The following is a 15,889-nucleotide window of genomic DNA, read 5'->3' on the forward strand; positions in this document are numbered from 1 at the left end:
TGAGACCTTACCCAGGGATCTATAAAGCGGTACCGCTGTCTCTCTCTGCCCCCTGGGGATCTGCTCTGTAGAACCCAGAGCTCTAGGTGAGACCTTACCCAGGGATCTATAAAGCGGTACCGCTGTCTCTCTCTGCCCCCTGGGGATCTGCTCTGTAGAACCCAGAGCTCTAGGTGAGACCTTACCCAGGGATCTATAAAGCGGTACCGCTGTCTCTCTCTGCCCCCTGGGGATCTGCTCTGTAGAACCCAGAGCTCTAGGTGAGACCTTACCCAGGGATCTATAAAGTGGTACCGCTGTCTCTCTCTGCCCCCTAGGGATCTGCTCTGTAGAACCCAGAGCTCTAGGTGAGACCTTACCCAGGGATCTATAAAGTGGTACCGCTGTCTCTCTCTGCCCCCTGGGGATCTGCTCTGTAGAACCCAGAGCTCTAGGTGAGACCTTACCCAGGGATCTATAAAGTGGTACCGCTGTCTCTCTCTGCCCCCTGGGGATCTGCTCTGTAGAACCCAGAGCTCTAGGTGAGACCTTACCCAGGGATCTATAAAGTGGTACCGCTGTCTCTCTCTGCCCCCTGGGGATCTGCTCTGTAGAACCCAGAGCTCTAGGTGAGACCTTACCCAGGGATCTATAAAGTGGTACCGCTGTCTCTCTCTGCCCCCTGGGGATCTGCTCTGTAGAACCCAGAGCTCTAGGTGAGACCTTACCCAGGGATCTATAAAGTGGTACCGCTGTCTCTCTCTGCCCCCTGGGGATCTGCTCTGTAGAACCCAGAGCTCTAGGTGAGACCTTACCCAGGGATCTATAAAGCGGTACCGCTGTCTCTCTCTGCCCCCTGGGGATCTGCTCTGTAGAACCCAGAGCTCTAGGTGAGACCTTACCCAGGGATCTATAAAGCGGTACCGCTGTCTCTCCCCTGGGGATCTGGGCTGAATAATAAGTGTATTTGCACAGCTGATTGGTTGCTGTTTGGTTCGGACATTTCTATTCTGATTTATCTGTCTCTCTCTCTCCGTGCAGCTCTGACTTGAGGCCTGAGCCTGAGATGGGAGACACCATGGTGGAACCAGTACCTGCGAAGCTCTCCGACCCGACCCTGGTGTTGCGGGGCAATGGAGGGAGTCCCCTGTGTGTGATTACGGAGGGCGTGGGGGAGGCCCAGATGGTTATAGACCCGGACGTGGCGGAGAAGGCCTGCCAGGATGTGCTGGACAAGGTTAAGCTGATTCGCGGTTCCTCGGCAGAGAGCTTGGACAAGATAGATGGTAGCGACACTGGCGATGGCGGTTCCCTGGCCAATGGGGACGCGGGGCCCAGACACAGCGAGAGCTGCGGGCCCCCTGTCAGCGCCTCCAGGATTACTGAGGAGGAGGAGTCACTGATAGACATAAACAGTGTAAAGAGCGCCCGCCGGAGGCAGAAGAACAACTCGGCCAAGCAGTCGTGGCTGCTGCGGCTCTTCGAGTGCAAGCTGTTCGACGTTTCCATGGCCATTTCGTACCTGTACAACTCCAAGGAGCCGGGGGTGCAGGCCTACATCGGCAACCGCCTCTTCTGTTTCCGCTACGAGGACGTGGACTTTTACCTGCCGCAGCTGCTCAACATGTACATCCACATGGACGAGGACGTGGGCGACGCCATCAAACCCTACGTGGTCCATCGCTGCCGGCAGAGCATCAACTTCTCCCTGCAGTGCGCGTGGCTCCTCGGCGCTTACTCCTCCGACATGCACATTTCCACCCAGCGCCACTCCCGCGGCACCAAGCTGCGCAAGCTGATCCTCTCCGACGAGCTAAAGCCCGCCCACAAGAAGCGAGAGATCCCGCCCCTCAGCCTGGCCCCAGACACGGGCCTCTCGCCTTCCAAGAGGACTCACCAAAGGTCCAAATCCGACGCCACTGTCAGCATTAGCCTCAGCAGCAACCTGAAGCGGACGTCCAGCAACCCCAAAGTGGAGAACGACGACGAGGTGAGATGGGCGACTTTGGGTGCCACTGGGTGCTGTGTTATCCTCAGCGGAATGGGGGCCTCAGAGTCCAACCTTCCCTGGTTATAACAGGGCCACATTCGGCGCCACCCAATACCCAGTGCTAATGAATTACTGCAGTGCTGCCAAGCGGAGTAGCCATTCTCTCCCATCAGGCCACATTGATAGGAAACCTAACCTTGTCATTGGCCGAGTACAGAAGAGCTAGGCTCCTGATTGGCCAAGAGACTAAAAATTCAGTCTATTTTGTACTGGGGCCGCGGGATTCCTCTGACTGTCTCGGCTGGCATAAGGCCAACTCATTGGGCACCCTCAGTAGGAGCTGCCAGCCTGCAGATGTGTGGGGCTGGCACCGTTCCACTCGCAGACAAAGCAGTTTCCTGTCATCTTTCCCTTTGTCTGGGCTGCGGGACAAAGTGCCATTGAGGGTTCTGTGGGTCGGTTCCCGGGAGTCACGCCGGCTGTGAATGGGGGAGAGAGATTCCTTATTCCTGTGCCAAGGGGGGGGGGGGGGGATTTATCTATGGCATGCCCGTCATTCCTTCCCGTGCCTGCCACCCACGGGGTTAACTCTTTAGTCTCGCTCTGCCTCCCAGTGCAATGCCCCCCCCACCCCGGGAGAGTTCAGCAGGGAGCCATAGAAGACTGTATAGAATCCCAGGGCTTCCCCCCTCCCTCCCTGTCACCTTTATACACAGATACATGCCCCGGGCCCAGCTGACTGCAGCGCTGAGTCATACAAACCTGCACGTGGGTGTGACTCCTCCCACTTGTGTGTGCGTGTCACGCGCCAGCCGACTGTACTCTGTACTGTACTTACCCCCCCCATGAGGCAAGGTGATCAGTATAACTGGTACCCAGGGTGTAGAACTACTGGAGTAGCAGGGGCTGCTGGGAATTGTAGTACAGCAACACCCAATGGGGGCCAGGCTACTGTATGTAGATGTGAGTCTGTGCTGCCTGTACAGGGAAACCCCAAGAAATGCAGCAGAGTGTGGGCCCCGGGGAGGAAGTGACACCCAGTAGGAGACGGGCATCAGCTCAACACATGATTGGCAGCTGGCTGCACAGAGCTGATTGAGTCAGATGATGCCCGGGACACAGGGCCCATTCTAGGCAAGTCAATGGCTTCATTGTACCCGGGCCCCTGTGATGCACGAGGCTTCCCATTATCCCTAGAAACGTTGCTAATAATTCCCTTACTGGGCTGTAAACTGGCACTCACTGTCTCTAGGGCCCCGTATGGTGCCATGTGTTCTGGGCATACAATAAGCTGTACCCCCATACTGTACTGTCTAAGGGAAACACTATGGCACCTCCTACCCATATGTATAAATACAAATATACAGAGAAGGAATGTTCTGGGCACACAATAAGCTGTACCCCCATACTGTACTGTCTAAGGGAAACACTATGGCACCCCCTACCCATATGTATAAATACAAATATACAGAGAAGGAATGTTCTGGGCACACAATAAGCTGTACCCCCATACTGTACTGTCTAAGGGAAACACTATGGCACCTCCTACCCATATGTATAAATACAAATATACAGAGAAGGAATGTTCTGGGCACACAATAAGCTGTACCCCCATACTGTACTGTCTAAGGGAAACACTATGGCACCCCCTACCCATATGTATAAATACAAATATACAGAGAGGGAATGTTCTGGGCACACAATAAGCTGTACCCCCATACTGTACTGTCTAAGGGAAACACTATGGCACCCCCTACCCATATGTATAAATACAAATATACAGAGAAGGAATGCTCTGGGCACACAATAAACTGTACCCCATACTGTACTGTCTAAGGGAAACACTATGGCAACTCCCGAATGTGTAAATAGAAATATACACTGTATACCCTGTGTGTTTAACAGTAAATAGAAAAGAAACCATAGCAGTAGGAAGTACCGTTTGTTGTTGCTGGATCTTTTTTTGAATCATTTCCAGAGCTGTGCTGATTGGCTTCTTGCGAATTTGTTTAAGAGTTGCACCAACTGCAAAAGGCTAGAGAAAAGCTACACTGATTGGCTTTTGGAGAGCATGGGAAAAGCTTCCCTGATTGGCTCTGGGAGAGCATGGGAAAAGCTTCCCTGATTGGCTGTGGGAGAGCATGGGAAAAGTTGCCCTGATTGGCTCTAGGAGAGCTTATGGAAGGCCTGTGCTGATTGGCTCTGGAGAGTACAGGGAAAAGCTGCTCTGATTGGTTCCAGGAGAGTATAGGGAAGACTTGCGCTGATTGGCTCTGGGAGAGTATAGAGGAAGTGCTGCGCTGATTGGCTGATGGAGAGGTTCAGAAAATAACTGCTAATTGGCTGTATTTGAGTTAAAGGAGATCTATTCTGATTGGCTCTGGGAGAGCATAGAGGAAGTGCTGCGCCGATTGGCTGTGGGAAGGCTTAGGAAAGAGCTGCTCTGATTGGCAGTGGTAGAAATATTACTGCCGTCCCACCGGTCCCTCTGCAGTGGGTGGGTAGAATGGGGCACTGTGACATTTGGTGGCTAAACCTTTGCCTTTCTCTCCCCTTTATCCCCCTGTGCCTTTCCCTCCGCCCCTTTTTCCCAGGAGCTCTCATCCAGTTCGGAAAGTCTCGATAGGTCGTTCTGCTCCGTAAGTGGCCGCCGCATCTCGTGGAGTTGGCTGGGGACTTACTGGCTTCTCTTTCCTTCCAGCAGCATTTCCTCTGCACCCTAAACCCCACCCCCATGCCTAGGAGCTCCGCCTCCTCCCCCAGCCCCTGTGCACGCTTACCCCCCCCCCTGGCCGGGCATCCCACGCTGCCATTGGTCGGCATTTCCACGTGCATGTGTCTGAGAGGTGTCCCCATTCACTGCCTGGCACAGCCACGTCTCCCTTACTGGGGGGCCCCAGCTTCCTGCACCCCCTCATTGCTGATACCTGCATGCCACCCTGCAAGGAGGGAGTGAGAATGGGCCGGGGGCACGGTTCTGGGGCTGCAGATTCTGCACATTTTGGGGGGGTGGGGGCTATTTTGTTGCCCAGTTACCAACAGGAAGCACCATTGGGCCCCCCTTATTTTTTTGGAAACACCACACAGGGTCAGTGGGGGCGGAATGTCCCTTCCAATCAGGGGGCTCTATACCTGCCCCCGGGGGCAGTCTGTGTGGCATAAAGCTCTTTGTGAACTACTGCTCCCAGCATCCCTTCTGAGCCTGCCAGGAGAGGTTGGTAGCCACTCTAGGACCCCATTATTGTCATTATTGGCCCTAATCCCTCACTAGAGGGGCCCCAGGCTCCCTAAATGCAGGTTTGGGAGATCCCTATGGATCCAAAGGCCCTCGACCACTAACCAATGGGTGCCCTAAGCAAGGGGGGCGTGGCAGAGGAAATGCTGTTTATTTGTCCAAATTTCAATCATTTATGTCCTGGGAAATGGGGAAAAAAATGTCCATTTTTGTTTTTTTTCTGTGGGAAATCCGTCAATTAATTTTCTCTAACTCTGTATCAATTTCTTCATTATTATTTATTCCTTCTCTCGTGGTTTTGTTTCCCCTTGGCAGATCGCTCAGATCTAACGGCAGCTCCGGCCCTGTTGGTTCCTGCTGGAGTTCTGAGACTTGCAGTTCCGCAAGAGCCCAGGGAGCCGGAGCTGAAAAGTAATTGGTGTCTTCAGAGTTAGTGGTTAACTTGCCCTTTAAGCTTTAATTCCTAGAAAGAAGTGGCCAAACCAGTGATTGGATTTGGTTGGCTGGATTGGGGGGGTCAGGTCTAATCTGAATCTTCTGAAGGGGTGACCCCCCAAACCCTGAATTCTGTTCTTTAGCGTGCCTGATTCCTGTGCCCACTGGGTACCAGATCTGCTCCATATTAAATTGTATATATTAACCCCTTTGCCTCCAGGGGCTGCTGCTGTGGCCTGAGTGCTGGGGGGTCGCCCAGTGACAGGTGAGTTTTGGGGGGGGGCATATTGGTAGTACAGGTGCCCAGCGGTGGGGCCGGTATCTGTGATGCCAATGAGTCGGCTGCCAGCCATTGTGCCTGTCTATCCATCTGCACCCAGGAAGCTGCGTTGCACCAGGAAGGGGTGGGGAGGAACTCATGATTGGGGGAGACCCTGTCCTTCTCTAACTCTCTCTCTGGCTCTGTCTCTGAACTGGCAGCCGGTGCGCCTCGCTCCCGAGAGGGAATTCATCAAGTCTCTCATGGCCATCGGAAAGCGCTTGGCCACCCTTCCCACCAAGGAGCAGAAGACCCAAAGGCTCATCTCTGAACTGTCCCTACTGAACCACAAGCTGCCCGCCCGGGTCTGGCTTCCCACTGCCGGCTTCGACCACCACGTGGTGAGGGTGCCACACACGCAGGCCGTGGTACTGAACTCCAAGGATAAGGTAGGACTTCCTGCTGTGTGTGTGTATGTACCACTGGCGGGCCCCTGTGTGTATGTACCACTGGTGGGCCCCTGTGTGTGTGTATGTAGCACTGGGGGGCCCCTGTGTGTGTGTATGTAGCACTGGGGGGCCCCTGTGTGTGTGTATGTAGCACTGGGGGGCCCCTGTGTGTGTGTATGTAGCACTGGGGGGCCCCTGTGTGTGTATGTAGCACTGGGGGGCCCCTGTGTGTGTGTATGTAGCACTAGGGGGCCCCTGTGTGTGTGTATGTAGCACTGGGGAGCCCCTGTGTGTGTGTATGTAGCACTGGCGGGCCCCTGTGTGTGTGTATGTAGCACTGGTGGTCCCCTGTGTGTGTGTATGTAGCACTGGTGTGGGCCCTTGTATGTAGCACTGGCGGGCCCCTGTGTGTGTGTATGTAGCACTGGCGGGCCCCTGTGTGTGTGTATGTAGCACTGGGGGGCCCCTGTGTGTGTGTGTGTAGCACTGGCGGGCCCCTGTTTGTGTGTATGTAGCACTGGCGGGCCCCTGTTTGTGTGTATGTAGCACTGGGGGGCCCCTGTGTGTGTGTCTGTAGCACTGGGGGGCCCCTGTGTGTGTGCATGTAGCACTGGGGGGCCCCTGTGTGTGTGCATGTAGCACTGGGGGGCCCCTGTGTGTGTGCATGTAGCACCGGGGGGCCCCTGTGTGTGTGTATGTAGCGCTGGGGGCCCCTGTGTGTGTGTATGTAGCACTGGGGGGCCCCTGTGTGTGTGTATGTAGCAGGGGGGGGCCCCTGTGTGTGTGTATGTAGCACTGGGGGGCCCCTGTGTGTGTGTATGTAGCACTGGGGGGCCCCTGTGTGTGTATGTAGCACTGGGGGGCCCCTGTGTGTGTGTATGTAGCACTGGCGGGCCCCTGTGTGTGTGTATGTAGCACTGGTGGGCCCCTGTGTGTGTGTATGTAGCACTGGGGAGCCCCTGTGTGTGTGTATGTAGCACTGGCGGGCCCCTGTGTGTGTGTATGTAGCACTGGGGGGCCCCTGTGTGTGTGTATGTAGCACTGGCGGGCCCCTGTGTGTGTGTATGTAGCACTGGTGGTCCCCTGTGTGTGTGTATGTAGCACTGGTGTGGGCCCCTTGTGTGTTTGTATGTAGCACTGGCGGGCCCCTGTGTGTGTGTATGTAGCACTGGCGGGCCCCTGTGTGTGTGTATGTAGCACTGGGGGGCCCCTGTGTGTGTGTGTGTAGCACTGGCGGGCCCCTGTTTGTGTGTATGTAGCACTGGCGGGCCCCTGTTTGTGTGTATGTAGCACTGGGGGGCCCCTGTGTGTGTGTCTGTAGCACTGGGGGGCCCCTGTGTGTGTGCATGTAGCACTGGGGGGCCCCTGTGTGTGTGCATGTAGCACCGGGGGGCCCCTGTGTGTGTGTATGTAGCGCTGGGGGGCCCCTGTGTGTGTGTATGTAGCACTGGGGGGCCCCTGTGTGTGTGTATGTAGCAGGGGGGGGCCCCTGTGTGTGTGTATGTAGCACTGGGGGGCCCCTGTGTGTGTGTATGTAGCACTGGGGGGCCCCTGTGTGTGTATGTAGCACTGGGGGGCCCCTGTGTGTGTGTATGTAGCACTGGCGGGCCCCTGTGTGTGTGTATGTAGCACTGGCGGGCCCCTGTGTGTGTGTATGTAGCACTGGGGGGCCCCTGTGTGTGTGGATGTAGCACTGGCGGGCCCCTGTGTGTGTGTATGTAGCACTGGGGGGCCCCTGTGTGTGTATGTAGCACTGGGGGGCCCCTGTGTGTGTATGTAGCACTGGCGGGCCCCTGTGTGTGTGTATGTAGCACTGGGGGGCCCCTGTGTGTGTATGTAGCACTGGGGGGCCCCTGTGTGTGTATGTAGCACTGGGGGGCCCCTGTGTGTGTATGTAGCACTGGCGGGCCCCTGTGTGTGTGTATGTAGCACTGGGGGGCCCCTGTGTGTGTATGTAGCACTGGCGGGCCCCTGTGTGTGTGTATGTAGCACTGGCGGGCCCCTGTGTGTGTGTATGTAGCACTGGCGGGCCCCTGTGTGTGTGTATGTAGCACTGGCGGGCCCCTGTGTGTGTGTATGTAGCACTGGCGGGCCCCTGTGTGTGTGTATGTAGCACTGGCGGGCCCCTGTGTGTGTGTATGTAGCACTGGCGGGCCCCTGTGTGTGTGTATGTAGCACTGGCGGGCCCCTGTGTGTGTGTATGTAGCACTGGCGGGCCCCTGTGTGTGTGTATGTAGCACTGGCGGGCCCCTGTGTGTGTGTATGTAGCACTGGCGGGCCCCTGTGTGTGTGTATGTAGCACTGGCGGGCCCCTGTGTGTGTGTATGTAGCACTGGCGGGCCCCTGTGTGTGTGTATGTAGCACTGGCGGGCCCCTGTGTGTGTGTATGTAGCACTGGCGGGCCCCTGTGTGTGTGTATGTAGCACTGGCGGGCCCCTGGGCTGCCATCAGAGCACAGTGATAGGCTACCTTACACACTGCATGTTGCTAATGCCCCGCCCCCAGGCTCCCTATCTGATCTACGTGGAGGTTCTGGAATGTGAGAACTTTGAGACGTCTCTGGTCCCGGTCCGTATCCCTGAGAATCGGATCCGCAGCACCCGCTCTGTAGAGAACCTCCCCGAGTGCGGCATCACCCACGAGCAGCGCGCCAGCAGCTTCACCACTGTCCCTAATTACGATAACGATGACGAGGCCTGGTCTGTGGATGATATTGGGGAGCTGCAGGTGGAGGTGAGTGCGGGGGGAGGAGAGCAGCCCAGGAACAGGAAGTACTGAGCTCTGTACCTGGGTAACTAGCGGGGGGGGGGGGGGGTGTTTGTTCCTGGCTGACCATGGGAAAGAGAGCAGCCCAGGAGCAGGAAGTACAGAGAATCAGAGCTCTGTACCTGGGTAAGTACTGGGGGGAGATTGGATTCACTTACCCAGGGGGAGGTTCCTGCCTGACCATGGGAAAGAGAGCAGCCCAGGAGCAGAAAGTACAGAGAATCAGAGCTCTGTACCTGGGTAAGTACTGGGGGAGATTGGATTCACTTACCCAGGGGGAGGTTCCTGCCTGACCATGGGAAAGAGAGCAGCCCAGGAGCAGGAAGTACAGAGAATCAGAGCTCTGTACCTGGGTAAGTACTGGGGGGAGATTGGATTCACTTACCCAGGGGGGGGTTCCTGCCTGACCATGGGAAAGAGAGCAGCCCAGGAGCAGGAAGTACAGAGAATCAGAGCTCTGTACCTGGGTAAGTACTGGGGGGAGATTGGATTCAATTACCCGGGGGGGGGTTCCTGCCTGATCATGGGAAAGAGAGCAGCCCAGGAGCAGGAAGTACAGAGAATCAGAGCTCTGTACCTGGGTAAGTACTGGGGGGAGATTGGATTCACTTACCCGGGGGGGGTTCCTGCCTGACCATGGGAAAGAGAGCAGCCCAGGAGCAGGAAGTACAGAGAATCAGAGCTCTGTACCTGGGTAAGTACTGGGGGGAGATTGGATTCACTTACCCAGGGGGGAGGTTCCTGCCTGACCATGGGAAAGAGAGCAGCCCAGGAGCAGGAAGTACAGAGAATCAGAGCTCTGTACCTGGGTAAGTACTGGGGGGAGATTGGATTCACTTACCCAGGGGGGGGTTCCTGCCTGACCATGGGAAAGAGAGCAGCCCAGGAGCAGGAAGTACAGAGCAGAGGCAGGGTGGCTAGTCTGGGGTAAGCAGGAAGGTGTCACTCCATGTTCTTACCCAAACCCCCCCCCCCCCCCCCCCCGTCTGTTCTTACCCCCAGTTGCCGGAACTTCACACCAACAGCTGTGACAACATCTCCCAGTTTTCGGTGGACAGTATCACGAGCCAGGAGAGCAAGGACCCCGTGTTTATAGCCGCCGGCGACATCCGGTGAGAGTCCCTTCCTGCGGCTGCCATGCAGAGTGACGGGGGGCACAGGGCTGGGCAGGGGGTGTAATGGGCACCAGGGGGGCACTCACTCATTCTCTGTCTCCCCAGGAGGCGCCTCTCAGAGCAGTTGGCACACACCCCGACTACATTCCGGCGGGACCCTGAAGACCCCTCAGCTGTGGCCCTTAAGGAACCTTGGCAGGAGAAAGTCAGGTGAGAGGGAAACCGGTGGGGGCGGATCTGTGTGGTGAGGGCAGGGCCTGGATGGTCTCTCATACCTTTACCCCCCTGCAGGAGGATTAGGGAGGGCTCCCCCTATGGGCACTTCCCAAACTGGCGGCTGCTGTCGGTCATAGTGAAGTGCGGGGACGACCTGCGCCAGGAGCTGTTGGCCTATCAGGTGCTAAAACAGCTACAGGTGAGTATCTTCCCCCCCCCCCCCTGCTGGGTGCACAGGGTACTGCAGGTATGGGTAACTGTCTCACATAAGGGTAACTGTCTCTCTCCCTGCCACAGTCCATCTGGGAGAGCGAGCGCGTGCCGCTGTGGATCCGCCCGTACAAGATCCTGGTGATCTCGGCAGACAGCGGCATGATTGAGCCGGTGGTGAACGCCGTGTCCATCCATCAGGTGAAGAAGCAGTCGCAGCTGTCGTTGCTGGATTACTTCCTGCAGGAACATGGCAGCTGCACCACCGAAGCCTTCCTCACAGCGCAGCGCAACTTTGTGCAGAGCTGCGCCGGCTACTGCCTGGTGTGTTACCTGCTGCAGGTCAAGGACCGGTGAGTGGGGGCCCCGGGGGGCAGGAGGGGTAGGTAAGTTACTCCCCGGGGCATTAATACTGATACCCCCCTGTCACTCAGGCACAATGGCAACATCCTGCTGGACGCCGAGGGCCACATTATCCACATCGATTTCGGCTTCATTCTGTCCAGCTCCCCCCGCAACCTCGGCTTTGAGACCTCCGCCTTCAAGCTCACCTCTGAGTTTGTGGATGTAAGTATGTGCGGGAAACACTATGGGCGCTCCCGCCGGCAGGTACCACTATGTATGTATGTATGTATATCTTTATTTATAAAGTGCTACTTATGTACGCAGCGCTGTACAGTAGAATTCATTAATACAAACAGGGGATTAATAAGATAATAGATAAATACAAAGTATAACAATAAATACAGCAGCAATAAGTTAAGAGTCAGAAACACAAGAGGAAGGAGGTCCCTGCCCCGTAGAGCTTACAATCTATATGGGAGGGTAACTAACAGACACAAATGGGTAAATATAAGTGCTGTAGGTCACAGTGGGTGTCATTACAATATAAGTGCCAGTTCCCAGATCAGGTGCTGGGCGAGTGCTCCAATAGGGAGTCTTTTAGTTTGGTTTTAAAAAGACTGGGGGAGGATTCTCTCCGGAGGAAATCAGGGAGGGCATTCCAAATGTGAGGGGCAGCAAGGCAGAAAGGGTTAAGCCCCCACTATAGAGAGGGGGGATAGTCCCTGGGGGGGTGGGTACTGCAGAGACCTGATGTGGGCCCTTTTCCTGCAGGTGATGGGGGGGCTCAACGGGGATATGTTCAACTACTACAAGATGCTGATGCTGCAGGGACTCATCGCTGCCCGGAAACACATGGACAGGGTGGTGCAGATAGTGGAAATCATGCAGCAAGGTAAGTGGCCCCCGTGGCCTTCAGCCTGTGTGTCCTTCTTGTGCCCTGACTCCTGCCCGCTCTCTGCTCTTCTTGTGCCCTGACTCCTGCCCGCTCTCTGCTCTTCTTGTGCCCTGACTCCTGCCCGCTCTCTGCTCTTCTTGTGCCCTGACTCCTGCCCGCTCTCTGCTCTTCTTGTGCCCTGACTCCTGCCCGCTCTCTGCTCTTCTTGTGCCCTGACTCCTGCCCGCTCTCTGCTCTTCTTGTGCCCTGACTTTTGCCATTTTCTTGCCCGCTCTCTGCCCTGACTATTGCCCTTCTCCTGCCCTGACTATTGCCCTTCTCCTGCCCTGACTATTGCCCTTCTCCTGCCCTGACTATTGCCCTTCTCCTGCCCTGACTATTGCCCTTCTCCTGCCCTGACTATTGCCCTTCTCCTGCCCTGACTATTGCCCTTCTTCTGCCCTGACTATTGCCCTTCTGCTGCCTTGAGTATTGCCCTTTTCCTTCCTGCTTTCTGCCCTTCTTCTGCCCTAACTGCCTTGACTATTGCCCTACTCCTGCCTGCTTTCTGCCGTTCTCCTGCCCTGACTATTGCCCTCTGAAATGACTATTGCCCACTCTTTGCCCTTCTTGTGCCCTGACTATTGCCCTGCTCCTGCCTGTTCTCTGCCCTTCTCCTGCCGCTCTCTGCCCTTCTCCTGCTTTGACTATTGCCCTGCTCCTGCCTGTTCTCTGCCCTTCTCCTGCCACTTTCTGCCCTTCTCCTGCTTTGACTGCACCAGGGATCTTTATATGCCGAACTTCCCCTGCCTGCTCTCTACCCTTCTCGTGCCCTGACTATACCATTCTCTGCCCTTCTGATGCCATGACTCCTGCCTGCTCTCTGCCCTTCTTGTGTCCTGACTCCTGCCCGCTCTCTGCCCTTCTTGTACCCTGACTCCTGCCCGCTCTCTGCCCTTCTTGTACCCTGACTCCTGCCCGCTCTCTGCCCTTCTCCTGCCTGCTCTCTGCCTCTCTTGTGCCCTGACTGCTGACCTCTCTGTGTTCTTCTCGTGCCCTGACGGCTGCCTGCTCTCTGCCCTTCTGATGTGCCCTGACTCCTGCCCGCTCTTTGCCCTTCTTGTGCCATGACTATTGCCCTGCTCCTGCCTGTTCTCTGCCCTTCTCCTGCTTTGACTATTGCCCTGCTCCTGCCTGTTCTCTGCCCTTCTCCTGCTTTGACTATTGCCCTGCTCCTGCCGCTCTCTGCCCTTCTCCTGCTTTGACTATTGCCCTGCTTCTGCCTGTTCTCTGCCCTTCTCCTGCTGCTCTCTGCCCTTCTCCTGCTTTGACTATTGCCCTGCTTCTGCCTGTTCTCTGCCCTTCTCCTGCCGCTCTCTGCCCTTCTCCTGCTTTGACTATTGCCCTGCTTCTGCCTGTTCTCTGCCCTTCTCCTGCTTTGACTATTGCCCTGCTCCTGCCGCTCTCTGCCCTTCTCCTGCTTTGACTATTGCCCTGCTTCTGCCTGTTCTCTGCCCTTCTCCTGCTGCTCTCTGCCCTTCTCCTGCTTTGACTATTGCCCTGCTTCTGCCTGTTCTCTGCCCTTCTCCTGCCGCTCTCTGCCCTTCTCCTGCTTTGACTATTGCCCTGCTTCTGCCTGTTCTCTGCCCTTCTCCTGCCGCTCTCTGCCCTTCTCCTGCTTTGACTATTGCCCTGCTTCTGCCTGTTCTCTGCCCTTCTCCTGCTTTGACTATTGCCCTGCTCCTGCCTGTTCTCTGCCCTTCTCCTGCCGCTCTCTGCCCTTCTCCTGCTTTGACTATTGCCCTGCTCCTGCCTGTTCTCTGCCCTTCTCCTGCCGCTCTCTGCCCTTCTCCTGCTTTGACTATTGCCCTGCTTCTGCCTGTTCTCTGCCCTTCTCCTGCCTGTTCTCTGCCCTTCTCCTGCCTGTTCTCTGCCCTTCTCCTGCTTTGACTATTGCCCTGCTTCTGCCTGTTCTCTGCCCTTCTCCTGCCCTCACTATTGCCCATTCTCTGCCCTTCTCATGCCATGACTCCTGCCTGCTTTCTGCCCTTCTTGTGCCCTGACTGCTGCCCTCTCTGTGTTCTTCTCGTGCCCTGACTGGTGCCCCCCTCACACAGGTTCCCAGCTGCCCTGCTTCCATGGCTCTAGTACAATCCGGAACCTGAAGGAGCGCTTCCACATGAACATGACGGAGGAGCAGCTGCAGGTCCTGGTGGAGCAGATGGTGGACGGCAGCATGAGGTCCATAACCACCAAACTGTACGACGGGTTCCAGTACCTGACCAACGGCATCATGTGACCGCCACCCGGATCCGCCACGGTTTCCCATTAACTAAACTATTTTTGTAACTGTTGAGCGGGGACATAATGAGCCCCCACAGCACATTGTACAGGATCATGGCTTAGAATGAGGTTTCTCCTTTGGGGGGTGCTGGTGGGTTGCCCTGTCCCTCCCTGGCTGCAGCACTAGGCCACGGTGACCACTATGCAGGCAGTTGCCCCCGCCCCCACCGATTCATTCAGTATTTCCACTCAGTGTTTGGCCCATACCATCATGCTCCTCCCACCAGCCCCTTTCTACTATATCCCTCCCCCCATGTGACTCTTTCATTCCACTTCTCCCCCATGTGATTATGCTCCTCCCACTTAGCCCTGCCTAAGTCCCATTCCTCCCCCATGTGATCTTGCTCCTCCCACTAGGCCCTGCCTATGTCACATTGTCCCCCATGTGATCATGCTCCTCCCACCAGGCCCCTGGTCTTTGTCACATTGCTCCTCCCACTGTGTGATCATACTCTTTCCTCTAGCCCCACCCCCATTATCATGCTTCTGCCCCAGCTCACGTGTCTCCCATAATGCCCCTCTGTGATCATGCTTGTCCCACCCAATCCGCTTACTGCTCTAATGTGCACCATGTGGTTATTTCCCTCCCACGAGGTCCAGTCTTTGCCATAACACTCCCCCATGTGCTCTTGCTCCTCCCACCAAGGCGGGGGCAGTTCTCCAGACCTCATGACATACTTTCTTACTCTGTGGAAGGGGTTAATGCTAAACTGGAGGGGAGGGTGATGCAGATTAACCCATTGGGCTCCCACTGGGCTCCAGGGATCTTTATATTGTAATGTGATATCTGCTAGCCCCGCCTACCTGTTGGCCCCACCTACATACCTACATGCATCTAATTGCCCCATAGCGCTGAGCTCTTCTGCACACACCCCACTCCCCAAAGGGTTTTTATAGTCTCTAATGCACCACTGTTAGCTCCCTGCTTCCTTCCCTGCCCCCTGCTGGGCAAGCAGCTGTATGGCAGCCCCGGCCGCCCTGCCTGTGACTAGGAGGGGGCAAGTTCTTCCTGTATATGGAATCCCCTCTGATTATTCTCTTTTATTTATATGATTTTATTAGGAAATGTATTGCTCTCTGTAACGCTCTGCTGCCCCCTGTTGGGGGCCCCAAGGGCAGCCTTTATAGGGCCCCTCTCCCTGTGCCCCCAGCAGACACTGATTCTGTGGCAACCGGACTGTAGTTGCACCGGGGCTTGGGGTAAATGGAATGTGTTGGGGCAGAAAGACTTTTACCTCAGAGAGGAAGTGGCCCCCCTGCTTATTTAGGGGCGGGGAGAACATGGGACTCCTGTTTATTAAGGGGGGGGACTTTTTAAAAAAAAAAAAAAAAAATGATAACGTCTGAGCGCTTTCATGTTTATTTCTATTAAAAGTGATAATTCCCAGAGGCTCCTGTTATCCTTGTAGGTTGGCAGCTCCTCAGGGGCGGGGTCTGCACACGGACAGACCTCTGATGTCATTTATTGTGCCCCGCCCCTACGGTTCCAGTAACCCGGTGCCCGGGAAAGAGGCTCGGCACAACTGGGCAACAAACCCCGGCCTGTTTAACCAGAGAAATGGATTGACCCTTCATCAGCCACATGTTTCCCTCGCCCCAAGAGCTCACACTCTTCCTTGTCTGTGTATCACTGGTGGGTCCAGAAAGACCAGCAGAATTAAAGGGGATGTAAA

General features: G+C 55.9%; 1 protein-coding gene across 1 annotated transcript in view; it reads left to right on the forward strand.

The window, feature by feature from the left end:
• Window positions 1-15,603, forward strand: part of pi4kb (phosphatidylinositol 4-kinase, catalytic, beta) — a 48,904-nt gene extending 33,301 nt beyond the window's left edge. Inside the window, 10 exon segments of the mRNA NM_001102734.1 lie at window positions 1,021-1,969; window positions 6,120-6,347; window positions 8,853-9,080; window positions 10,116-10,225; window positions 10,334-10,438; window positions 10,520-10,643; window positions 10,742-11,007; window positions 11,089-11,221; window positions 11,771-11,891; window positions 13,991-15,603. Coding sequence (NP_001096204.1) covers window positions 1,046-1,969; window positions 6,120-6,347; window positions 8,853-9,080; window positions 10,116-10,225; window positions 10,334-10,438; window positions 10,520-10,643; window positions 10,742-11,007; window positions 11,089-11,221; window positions 11,771-11,891; window positions 13,991-14,172 — 2,421 coding nt within the window. The 5' untranslated portion in view covers window positions 1,021-1,045 and the 3' untranslated portion in view covers window positions 14,173-15,603.
• The last annotated feature ends 286 nt before the right edge of the window (window positions 15,604-15,889 follow it).

This window comes from Xenopus tropicalis, chromosome 8, assembly GCF_000004195.4.
Source record: "Xenopus tropicalis strain Nigerian chromosome 8, UCB_Xtro_10.0, whole genome shotgun sequence".
In the NCBI taxonomy this organism is placed as follows: Eukaryota; Metazoa; Chordata; class Amphibia; order Anura; family Pipidae; genus Xenopus; species Xenopus tropicalis.